The sequence below is a fragment of the Toxorhynchites rutilus genome, chromosome 2 (genome assembly GCF_029784135.1).
Source record: "Toxorhynchites rutilus septentrionalis strain SRP chromosome 2, ASM2978413v1, whole genome shotgun sequence".
NCBI classification, from domain to species: domain Eukaryota; kingdom Metazoa; phylum Arthropoda; class Insecta; order Diptera; family Culicidae; genus Toxorhynchites; species Toxorhynchites rutilus.
Window position 1 is genome coordinate 132,888,355 of NC_073745.1, and position 12,918 is coordinate 132,901,272.

At 42.0% G+C, this 12,918-nt stretch overlaps 2 protein-coding genes across 4 annotated transcripts in view; one reads left to right on the top strand and one right to left on the bottom strand.

Annotated features, from left to right (window-relative positions):
- The window catches only part of LOC129765005 (tuberin), a 44,049-nt gene extending 40,849 nt beyond the window's left edge, over window positions 1-3,200 (top strand). For all 3 annotated transcript variants that reach the window (XM_055764744.1, XM_055764745.1, XM_055764747.1), the window contains 3 exons: window positions 258-2,490; window positions 2,554-2,721; window positions 2,780-3,200. In XM_055764744.1, the coding sequence (XP_055620719.1) occupies window positions 258-2,490; window positions 2,554-2,721; window positions 2,780-3,025 (2,647 nt within the window). In that variant the 3' untranslated portion in view covers window positions 3,026-3,200. The remainder of the gene's footprint in view (window positions 1-257; window positions 2,491-2,553; window positions 2,722-2,779) is intronic.
- Window positions 3,201-5,411: 2,211 nt separating this feature from the next.
- Window positions 5,412-12,918, bottom strand: part of LOC129766135 (uncharacterized) — a 93,785-nt gene continuing 86,278 nt past the window's right edge. Inside the window, exons 12-13 of the mRNA XM_055766602.1 lie at window positions 11,222-11,322; window positions 5,412-6,528 (exon numbers count right to left, since the gene is read on the bottom strand). Coding sequence (XP_055622577.1) covers window positions 5,493-6,528; window positions 11,222-11,322 — 1,137 coding nt within the window. The 3' untranslated portion in view covers window positions 5,412-5,492. The remainder of the gene's footprint in view (window positions 6,529-11,221; window positions 11,323-12,918) is intronic.

Sequence of the window (12,918 nt, forward strand, 5' to 3'; positions counted from 1 at the left end):
TAAAATTATTTTATGAAAACGTGACATGTTTTTTTTAAATTGTGGTACCTTTGAAGATAGATGTAGTCCAGTGTCAAAAATCATCGGTTAGTTTTCATTTCCTATGTGCACTATAATCGCATTTGCTAATATGTACGTCTATTCATACAACATCTCATTCTTCTTTATATCTATCCTCATTTTCCATGGGTTTTGATTTCCTTAAGAAACTTCTAAAATAGTTACATTTACGTATAATCCTCCCCAATCTCACGCAGCACAAACGAATCGGACAGCACCGATTTGACAACCAGTTCAACGTCTTCGTCGACAACTGCAACGCCGTTTCCACAAACCGCCGCCGCAAACAATCGCTTCTTCCGTCAGGGCTCTCAAGAGGCTACCTACGCTTCGGCTTCACTTGACACACCTGCTCGCCGGGGAAGCAATCCCGAAGCGGCTGAAAATGAACCGGCGAGTGGCACTGAGCACATGCAGCAAACTGGCTCTACGGCCGCCGTCACCCGTTCCGAGTCAACGTTGATGACAACACTGGGCAATAAGTTGATTCTGCCCCAGCATCTCAACTCGGCCACCAACAGCGGCGGTGTTGTGATCGATAATGTGAACGACAAACCAATTCAGTTGTGTGCGTGTTCCTGCACGGGCTGGGCTGAAATCTGTATTCGGCGTCCCACCGGAGTGCTATCGTGGATGATGCGGGTTCAGAATCAGATCAATTACGATGCTTCCGCTGGCGAATTTCCACTGCAAGACTTGACAACGCTGTTCGTGCCCAATATAGGCGGAGGCATGATAGGAGCTGATTTCTTCAGCAGAACTCAGCAAAACATGAGCAATCCAATTACTTCGACGGCCAGCTTCAACACCGAGGAAGCTGACGGTATTTCCGCACAGGTTCTGGTTCCCTCTGCTGGATCTCACAAAGCCAAAGTGTCCATATCGGATGAAGTTTTCGAAATAAGAAAATCGGACGAAAGCAGTGACATGGGTGACGATGATGGATCCGAGGATGCAATCGCTGTTACAGGGACCGGCGGTACAGGTCCGATTGATATTCCAAGGTATGGTAAATATGATGACAATGAAAATGGGATTGCCGATGCCGCGAGAAACGACGAGGAAGATGTGGCTTTTGATGATCCAGAAGGAAGGTCGCGGAATCCTGTGAGAAGAGTTAATTCAAGCCCTGAAATGAGTTCTAATTGGAAGAGCCAATTCATGAGCAAAGTTAATAAGGAAGGGCTCGTTGGATGTGAGGGAAGTGATAACGTAACAGAAAATGAAGGTCAACAGAAGAAAAAGAATTATGGTAAGGGTGTTAGCTGCGAAGCAATTCCGGAAGAAATCGCAGGATCAACGCCACCAAGCGGTACGAAACCAGTGACCTCTAATGAGACAATGAACAGCAGCTATACTGTTAGAGCATCCAGTAATGTAAAACAACAGGGTGAATTTCATAAAACAACAAATACACTGCATCCGTCGGCATCGTTGCCCGAGTCTGGGGGACCTGAGGCATCAAGTAGCGGCATACCACGGAAGCAACATTCAGCTGATGATGCTCTACCTGCCAGATTGGATGCCGGTGGTTCTTCTGCCGAGGCAAACGCTTCGCCGACAGCGATGCTGCCTATTGCACAGACACTTTCGTCAACGTCACTAAATTTGAAACTTCCTGTGGAAAAAATCGCCACCAAGCCTCCCCACTCACCAGCTCCACTCTCTCCCCGGCTGCTAGCTCGCAATTTAGCGAATGGTAAACTGTCAAACTCGGGTACTGCTTCTCCAGCATTTCCAAACATCTCTGGTGGTGGAATAGGACCGTCCACCAACTCGAATGAGAACGATATCCCAAGGGGGCGTTCGAAGACAATTTCCGTCGCTCGAGAACATTACAGTCGTGACAACCTCAAATGGGGATACAACAAGGCCACAAACGCTTCTAGACTTCGTGCTGAACAACCCGGCGGAGGTTCGATATCCCGATCGGTTATCAGTCCCAGCTTCGTCTTCCTACAGCTGTACCACAGCGGACAGCTAAATTCAACGGAAAAGCCGATTCTGATGACAAAAGCTTCCAGTGAGAGAGCTATCCACTTGCTCGATCTGATTGCGCCTTTCGAGAAGCACAAAATAGGCGTGCTGTACGTTGGTCCGGGACAGGCTGGAAATCAAACGGAAATACTGAAAAATCGTTTTGGTAGTTTAAGATACGCCAAATTTCTGAAAAAGCTTGGCACATTAGTAGCGATCAAGGAAGCCAAAGAACACAACTTTTTTATAGATTTAGAGTGCAGTGGAAAGGACGGCAATTTTACCTACATATGGCAGGACGACATCGTACAGGTAACGTTCCACGTTGCAACATTGATGCCGAACCATAAGCACGATCCGAATTGCAACGAGAAGAAAAAGCATATCGGAAATGATTTTGTAACGATAGTTTACAATGAAAGCGGGGAAGAGTATGACCTGCGAACGATAAAGGTATCACTAACATATGCTCAGATGATACAAAGAAACAATAGCTATTGTTTTTTTCGTTTCCAGGGTCAGTTCAATTACGCTTGTGTGGTTATAGAGCCAATGGAGTTGGAAAGTAATCGCATATTTATGCTCGCACGTGACGAAATAGCTCAACATGTTCGCAGTAAGCCGAAAGTTATTTCCGATGCTAGTGCACCTTTGCTTGCCCGACAGATGGCACTGCATGCGAACGTGAGTATTTCGATAATGAATTTAGTATTCGACTGTTTATCTCTGTTTCCCTTTAAAGCTCGCATCATTGGTGTCGCAATCTTTGGAAAGGAAAAATCAGAGCCCATATGCCTCCAATTGGTTGGAAAGGCTTCGAAAAATTAAGAGTATTCGCGCTAAGGAACTAAGTAACATGGATTCACACGAGCAAACAGGTGGCGGTGGGGGTGGAAGCCGGAGTGCTGGGGGAAGCGTTGGGTCTGCACAAGATCTGAACACTTCCTCGACAACGCGAGGCGACGATTTCACTATTTATACTCAGTAGAAAGATTACTTCACCGAGAAGAAAGTTCGCTTGGACCGAGAAGGATGGATGATTGTGGATGTATTGTTCAGCTTCTCCCACTGTTAACAAAATTTAATTTGACATTAATCCTTCATATCGATAAAGAATTAGTTATATCGGAGGAATAAATTTTTATTGAGAAATATGCAATTTATTTTGATTTGATACTTTCCCTGTAAAAGATGGATACTAGCCTTGTAAAAAATCAATTCAGATCACTTCAGCCAAGCCTCAGGAGCCAGCTTCGAGGCTGCGCTAAACTTTCTTTCGCGAAATGTAATGACGGACCCTATTGGACCCTGTTATATAAAACGAGTCGATAAGAATTTTGCTCGTTAGCTCGTTATCGGGGCCATTTGTCATAATTCTTAGAGTTATTTGGTTTACTTGTTGCATACCTTCATAGAATTGATTTGTTTTGGTTTGCGTCCCGGATCTTTCCTTATTGAAGTCATTTCAGAAATGCTTGAATATATGCAATTTGCACTACATGATGTTCGATCAAGGGCTCGACTCGGTAAGTTTATCTCGATTTACAAAATATGAAAATTTGCACGTCAGTCAGTGGCGTCGACTGGAGGGTGCAGAATGTATCCAGATACACGATTTCGATGCGAAAAAATTCAATCAATAATTTCTGAAACCTACCTTACATAAACAAATTGTGTATTGTTTATTGTTTACATCAAATTGATCTGACATAAATTGTCTTAATAAGCTACATATTCCATATACACACTATTAATGTTTAATCTTCTTATTCTACTCCGAAATTCATTTGTGGATATATCAAAATCAAACGCGGATTCGACGGATGTAAACATACGAACTATTGCGCAAATGGGTTGGTTGTATCCGTACCGAGTACGAGATTGAAGCTTGACTGTTTATTGAAGGGTAAATGTCGGATTTGGTAAACAGCTGCACTGCACATTCTCCATCGAAAATTATCTTGTAACAAATCTCAAAACATTCTCGCATAAACTGTACCTGCTTTACATCGGATGATTTTGGACGACATTCGCAAGATTTTCAGTTTGGTTTTTGTTGGAAACATCTACTTTATATCCGACCTCTATCACTGGTTCTGGCTCCAACGATGTACTCTCTGAAGGGGGTCAGTGATTCACTCATTACAAAGGGGTTCCGAGCCCCTCACTATTCTTGGTTACTAGGACCAATAAGGTGTTTCCACGCACCGTATTGCCCTTTGTCGCCTGGGGAAAGTTTGCCTTTCGATTTTTAGGTTTAGTGCTAGACATATAAGTCCTACGAGTAGTACCATTGTACCAGTGCCCTGCGGTTACACAGTAAGGGCAGCGTTACTGTTGGAGGTGCCCTTGTACCACACAGATACCTCACCGTCCACGACTTCGTATCGTCATCGCCATCCAATTATCACGTTCAAAACCAGCAGTAAATAATTCTAAAGTACTTCGTCGTATTCCTGATATTTTTTTCGTGTTGATGAAAAGCTATATGAACTAGGCCTTCTTTAAGAAAATTCTGCCCAAACCATGAAATTGTTGAATCTTCCTTTTTGTTTTTGTTGTTTGTAAAAGTCGATTTCAATCAAACCCGGGGTCAAACTCTACAAGGCTTCTACCCGTGGAAAGGTTCCTAGATTTCAGAATCGGATTTTTTATGGTGGATACGCCATACAAATGAAACACAAATTTCTACATTACTCCCAGAGACGAATGAACTCTCAGAGTTTAAAGTCTCTCTAATTCAATACCTTCCTTCCTACATTACTCTAGAATTAATCAAGCAAATGAAACGAAATTCGGCATGTGGAGGTTTTAGGGTACAATAAATGATTCTATGCTGGTTAGATACTCCTCCCCCTCTCTAAGGGGGGCTGCCATACAAATGAAGCACAAATTTCTGCATAACTCGAGAACTAATCAAGCAAATGAAACCAAATTTGGCATGTGGAAATTCTAGGGTGCAATAAATGTTTTTACGGTGATTCAACACAGTTTGCCCGGTCAGCTAGTTACTAATAAAAATGACGCAAGTAATATTACGTTGAGACGGCGAAGTTCCTCCAGGAACGTTAGTGCCATTCAAGAAGAAGAAGACGTTCGCGAAAAAAAATCATGATTGAACAAGAGATATGTCCCTGTAGCAAGAACAATTGCGTTTTTGTCAGTAACATTCCGTTTATGAAGAAACGTTGGTGGTAATTTTTTTTTTTGATAAGAAATTCATTCTCGCTGAAACCCAGAACCGCTCCGTGTAACCAATAAAAAAGTCAAAACATGTTTTATTGTTGTAATTTTAATTTGATTTTAGGGGCCAAATATCCCTCTAAACGTGCAAATATTGAAGGAAGTTGAAGCATTTCGAATTATCTTTGTATATGTTTATTAGATGTCTAACTCTATACTGTAACGTTGATTAATAGATGTACTAACAAATATCTTCTCGTTATTAAAAAAGTCTAATTATACATTTTAATGCCAAATAAACGGGCTAATTCCTGTCGTCTGGTTTGGATGCACTGAGTACAACAGGTAACTGTTGGACTACAACATGCAATATTTGGCCAATCACAACGCTGCAAAGTCACGCTCCAATGTTGTCCTAGCGGACATTCGATAAGACAGGCTTCACCTCGCATACATTTGTAAAAGGACCCACAACTGGTTGGATTCCTCAGATGAATGGGATTCTGTAGATCATCGTTCAGTGGACATCCGCTGTCTGGATGACAAACTGGTTCGGGACAGATGTCTGGATAGCATTTATTGTCCGGGTCCGGGAACGGTATACACTGGATTGCTGGATCGCAGCATGCATAAGCAGGCCATTCGCATCGCTGTAGTTTGTTACTGAAATGTTCTCCCAGGGGACACTGCATTAGGCATCGCTGGCCATGGGAGCATTTATAGAACCTTGTACAATCTGTTTCGTGTGGCAGTAGTAGTGGATTGTTTGGATTGTCGTTGGCCGGACATCTAATGTCATCAAAACACTGTGTGATACACGGAATGCACTCAGTTGTTGTTGTGGGTTCTGTTGTTGTCGTCGTTGACACTGTAGTTGTCGTTGTTGATTGTGTAGTTGTCGGAGCTGTAGTTGTAGTTGGATCACATATTTCCGGGCAAGGGATACACTCAACGTTGGGATCGCAGCAAGCTATGCCTGGCCATTCACAGCGGTTCAGTTTAACACTCCAATGTAACCCTAGAGGGCAACTCATTTCACAAGCGTTCCCATTACTGCACTTATAAAACTTTCCACAGTCCTGATGACTAAGTTTGGTTGGATCTGCCGGGTTATCATTAGCCGGACATCTCGAGTCCGGTTGACATACTCCTGGATCACAAATGGCACAATCCTGGGCGTATATTTGGCCGATCGTGGCCAAAAGAATTAAAACTTTATACATGTCTTCTCTTCTTTTCCAAAAACAAAAAAAAACTAAAAGTTTTTCACTAATCAATTTTTGCAAACGACTTGAACCTTCTGATGGCCTTATTGGTTTGTCAGTCACAATTTATACGTTCCTACCGAATTACTCCGCTTATCACCCATCTAAATTAAAGTCGCTGTCAATGATTACATGATTGATGTCCTAATATCTGAGAACTAAAAATGATATCACAATTCGCGTGACGTTGGATATATTTTTGCCATGAATCCTGTTTTATCGGTCGATAAGATTCCAGTTGAATACTTCTGATACCGACGCAGCACTGGCGATTTATCGAAAATTTGGTTTTCGTTCTCGTTTCGTTTATTTGTATAGTTATTTATGAAAATTTAGATATTAGAAGCCATTTCAAATATATGGATTTTAACCAAATTAATTTCTAATCAAACGCATATATACGCCTCATACACACGATCAGTATTCTTTTTGAGGTTGAGATTTAGCATAATGTCTTGTTTAATTATCTTATTGATACGTTATACTAACGGCAAAGTAAAGAATCGAAAAAAGTTCAGTATTAATTCCAAAGCTAATGATTATACTTCATTTGCTTTAGAGTCAACTTCAATATGACATGGTTTATACAAGTAATATGGTTCATCTATAAAAAATGACGGCGCCAGTGGTTGTATGGTTAGCGTAACAGCCTCACAATCCGATCGGCCTGGGTTCAATCCCAGCTGGCGTCGTTGGGATTTTCTGAGGCGAAAAATCTCTGGTTACGTCTTCCTTCGGAGCGGAAGTAAAAGAAGTTGGCCCGGCTCATGAGTTGTTGAGTCTGATAGGTAGGAACAGGTGGAGTCGCCTCCCTGATGTCGGTGATTGGCACTAAAGTGGCGGAAATAGGCCGACGAAAAATAAGCGAAGATAAAAAAAAAAAAAAAAATCTATAAAAAATAGTCTGAAGTTTGTGGCATCGAGGTTCAACTACTAGTTGATAGGGTCATTTTATTAGATAAGACAGATAGCCTTCCTCGTAATTATATTTATATCTTGTCCTTGTATTTTTTGACTTGTAACTTTTGCCTTCTCAACGTAAGTATTACTTGCGTCATTTTTATTAGTATTACTTAGTTGAGATTTCTATGCCGAATAACACGCCTTGAATGTATTCTGGAGTGGCAAATTCTAGAATACGCGTGACCACAGTGGAAGTCGGAAGAAATTTCTTTGACGAAAAATCTCCCGGCCAGAACGGGAATCGAACCTGAACCCCCGGCATGATAATGTGGGACGCTAACCACTCGGCGATGGAAGCATTTTGTTTGATATGATTGATTCCGCGTGTGGATATAATTTTAGCTGCTTCGATATTAAGCATTTTAAATAGTTTAATATCAAAATTCAATTCGCTGATGGTTATATTTCGATTTGAGAGTTTTTTTGAAATCGCTTATTTTTACAGGCTCAGTTACATAAGTTTAAAGGAGCCAAACTCCTCACTGTATTGTTAAAAGTATATATAAACATTTTTCCTTAATTCTAATGTTAGTGATGTAGAAAACCGATTACTCGCGGTCTACTCGAGTTTAGAAGGGTGACATATTTTCTTCAGGAAAAGGAAGGGATTTGATTTCTCGCGAAGGAAAAGGAAAAGGAGAATATAAGGATATAAGGACAATCACACACGAAGATCGATAGCTTTTAGGAAGACATATACTGGGACATGTAATCAAGGTAATCAGCCAACACATCTCTCACCGGCACATTGGGCTGCCTTCCTCTGGCCCGAAGAGAGTTCTCTAAATTCGATCTGGCAATAAGATACTCCTCGCACGACCAAACAACGTGTTCAATGTCGTGGTAACCTTGGCCACAAGCACAGATATTGCTATCGACAAGATTAAAACGAAAGAGCAGCGCGTCTAACGAACAGTGATTGGACATGAGTCGGGAGAAGGTGCGAATAAAGTCCCGACTCAAGTCCAGACTTTTGAGCCATGGTTTGAGGCTTACCTTAGGGATAATCGAGTGAAGCCACCGGCCCAATTCATCTTCGTTCCACTTACGTTGCCAGTTAGCGATGGTATTTTTACGAACTAAAGAGTCAAATTCATTGAAGGCGATTTGACGCTGATAAATGTCGCCTTCAATCTCACCCACCTTTGCTAATGAGTCAGCCCTCTCATTACCCGGAATTGAGCAATGTGAAGGGACCCATACAAAAGTGATGACATAACAGCGTCTGAACAAAGCACTCAAATTTTTCGTATTCTCATTACACATTACACCGGATGAGGAACCGAAGAGATAATAAATTGAAGCGATCTTTTAGTGAGAGTACGCCTGTTAAAACCTCGAGACTCATGGTATGCGTTGAGGACGGCCCAGGTTGAAATTTTTTTCAAATCGCTTACATAGAAGTACAAAAGGGGGCTTAAACATGAGCCTTGGGGGAGTCCCATGTGGGAGATCCGACTTACTGTCGAATACCCATGAGAAAAACTCAAATGTTTCTCACAAAGCAAGTTACATAACATATTATTCAATAGAGGCGGCAGACCCCGTGAATGGAGTTTGTCTGACAGTACCTCTATTGAAACTGAATCAAAGGCCCCCTTTATGTCCAAGAATACAAAATTAAAAATCCATCGATGTGAATATTCTTTGCTTTCATTCGTTGAAGAGCGATTTCTCATGTTTCGAGCCACTTTCCATAATTTATTCATTGACGTTTCTCGTGACAAACCTCCCACGAAATTTCGCCAATAAGCACGTTTTTTTCTTATGATCAAGTTTTTAAACTGATTTTCAAGGTCCAAATACGACTGAATTTTCAATGGTTCCACGTTTACGAAAAGCTTTGAATGCGTTCGATTTATCCTGATAAAGCTTGGAACATTGACTATCCCACCAAGGGAACATTGGGATTCCCTTGGAAAATGAACGGTGTGCCCTCGTTAGCTGTGTCCGTTTCCATTCCGTCAACGGGGAACGTGGCGAAAACATTTTGTGTGTTGATTGGTTGTTGTTCTTGGGCCAGTGGAGAAGCGCCCTTTAAAATATCCGCAAAAGTGCGTTTCGAACGTTCCTTCAAAGGGCGCTTCTGTTTCTCCCAGCGACTCTTGTAAGTTTCACAAACTGAGAGCTCGTGTGGGGATCCCCAGCAATATGGACATTTATGCTCAATCGCACTGCAGGATTTCCCCTCATGTTGCTCTCCGCAAGTGGCACAGCGCTCCTTGTTGGCACAATAATCTGAAGTGTGACCAACTGACTTGCATTTTTGGCAAGTCATAGGCTTTGGCACGAAGAGTCGCACAGGCAATCTGAATTTGCCCACCATGACGTAGTCAGGGAGAGTGGAACCAGAAAAAGTCACTCGAAACGAGTCTGACGGCGTGAGTTTAGTTTTTCCCTCTTGTAACCCGAGACGGTCGGGTATGAATGAATGGGGGAGTTGCTAGTGAACGGCTTAAGCGCCACTCCCGAAGGAGGCCGTTCACCACTGTTTCGGTGCCCAGCTGAGACTCTGCCAAAGGGCAGGTTTTTTTCCTTTGAACCCCCAAACACAGATAGGTTTCAGGTTCGACCGTCCCAAGCACTTTGGGAAACGAACTGATTGCTGTGGCAATTGTTGTTAGCAACAATCGACCTCAGATCGACAAAATAGATCCTACTTTTGCCTGTGTTATCATCACCGGTAAAGTCTCAAACAATGCACGTTTTCCCTTCACGTTTGGGAAACCAGAACTAACAAAAATCATCAACCGGAAAAAATCAACGAGGAGAGCAAGACTTGCTAATCGTGGTCCCTTCACAAAACCAGTTTTAGAATTCTCATTAAAACAAATAAACTAAATTTGCAAATACTCCAAAGAAAAGGTCTCTATTGATTTCCAATTTTCATTACAGTTCCATAAATTTCGTTACATTTTATTTACACGTTTTAATGAATCTATTTCCCCTATCACTCTAACATTTCCCTCAATTTTATTTATTCTCTCTTTCTACCTAAACTCCACTACCCTATTCTTCAGTTGGCTCGTTAAACTTTCCTACTAAAGACTTCACTTCTCTCATCATCATATCTTTATCCCCACAATCACATAATTTCTCGACTGTTTTTCATTCAAATAACCGTGCTTGTTCCGTGATCATTCATAATCTCCCCTCTCTTTCCATCCCTATTTTCGGCAACAGTAAATTTTATTCATCGTGTCACTTCTTCATGTGTTCCCCCATAGGGAGCGGTGGGGGTGTGCTTATTCGCTCAACTTAATTTAGCCATTCAAACCAAATAATCGCAACCAGCGGAAAAATTAGCGTCGCTGGGACCTAGGATTTTTGTATATTTGTTTCGATTCGTGAAATTCATTACGTACGTGGAAATTTAATTGGTTTGTTCGAATATGATCATATATGTTGTTAACTTGGGATTCGAACCGGGTACCCTTAACATGGGGGACCGGTCGACCAACTCGCTCGGCTACGATCGCTACTTGTATGCTTTCACGACCGTACCGGCTGAAATATCGTCATGCGCATGGAATAATAGTTTTTGTGTTACTCACGACCTTTTGAGTGCGATGTCCTAATTTTGATTGCGATGCTGCTTATGTTGCTTAGATCAGCGGGCCACCTCCCGCTTATTGATGGTTATTTGATCGCTTGGATTAGCGGGTCTCCCCTCGTTTAAGCCAATCTTCGATGCTCCTGATGCTTGGTTCAGCGGGACTTCCTCCGCTTGAGTCGGTCGTTGATATTAAGGCTGCTGGGACCAGCGCTTAAACCGGTCCTCGTCGTTGCTCAATCCCTGCCAGCGCTTCGCGCTCTTCAGCTTGTGGTTGGCTGGCTCCTTCTCGCTGCACCGTGGGGTCTGGAGCGGCTCTAACTTCAAAACGGTGTTTCGGGAATTTGTTGCTGTTGGATTAATGCATATATTTCCACCCACGTGGAATATTAGGACATGTTTAATCACGCAATCAATCAAGCACGTTTTACCTTTCGATTTGACCACGCCAAGCACGATATTTCCTTCCTATCTCTAGCTTTTGAGCCACTATATAAAAAAACTATCTACCCGGGAAAAGAAATCCTAAAACTGGTTTGTAACAAAAAAAACCACGTTTAACTAACCTAAACTTTTACACCGAGGCTCTTGGCGATGTCCGCCGGGTCCAGCCTCTTCCACGATCCAGGATAAAGTGACCGAGAAGAATTTCAAAAATCCTCAGATCACCTAGGCGCGAAATAAGTTTTGTCTCCGCTATGTAGTTGCCACAAAAGTGCGCAAGTACATAACATTTCTAAGAGTCGATTATCGCGGGCAACAATTGCCTCAATCATTAAGGCCATCCACCTTTAATCCCAAGTTCTTGATCTTGTCGGACCCTCCGTCCAACCCATATTTGGGCACAAAGCACCTGCTCTTTTGCAGAGTTTCAAACCCGAAACAGGAACAGCTCTTTCACTCCCTCTTTGAGTGAGGATGCAGCTCAACGTTCCCACAAAAGACATCCAAAACAAAGAAGAAAATACTGAGTGCCGCGTCGCTAGAATGAAATGATTTTTGTCATCCCAGTTCTATCGACGTCTAAGCACTCATTGGAACCCTACAAATGCCTCTTGTAGAAAGTTGCCCGAAAGACGCTATTCTGAAGCTTTGCAAAATCAGGGGGTCGGCATATCTGCATTTGTGTACCATGCTACAATCTTCTTGGGATACTTTTCCTAGTTGGCGGCTGTCCAAAATTTTAACGCCCACCAACGGGTGTCTTTTAAATTTCAGACCTTGGTTAAATAAAATTATTCCTCTCGCAATCGATAAACCTCTACGCTTCATATATTACAAATCTGTCCCCCACTATATGTCCATTATACCCGCATCGAAAAAAATGTTGTATTTTTCGGGCTGTTTTAATTTCAGTGAAAAACATTGAAAACCCCTTTTTTGTAAAATATTTGGTCAATCAGGTAGAAAAGCAGTATATTGAATTGCAAGAAACTGCATCAAAGTTTTGGGAAACATGAGTTTTCAAAAATATAATTAAAGTTCTTCTTAACATGTGCGTTTTACCCTTAGCTCCCCTACATTACAATTTCCTAATAAACGGTTTAAATTGATGAAAACTGGAAGCATTTCCATTCTCCTATACACATGTAACAATTATACGAAATGGGATGAACCCACAGTGAATATAACACTTACACAATTACACTTTGTCCAAAGAATTTTTATATATATACTACCTAGAAATAAAATGAGTCAGTCTTTAAAAAGTATCCCGTGCAAGTTGATGCGTATAATATCCGAAAACTGTAGTCTTGATCGATCCCTCCGTTACATACTGTAGACAGGATCGATAACTCAGGTAATGCCGAACTAGAGCGTGTAAAACTAGTCGGTGGTGTTAATCGCGAGTATATTCCGTGTGGGAATTTCGCGGTGGTGATACGCTAGAGTGCGTGTGAGGCACGGGATCGAGAC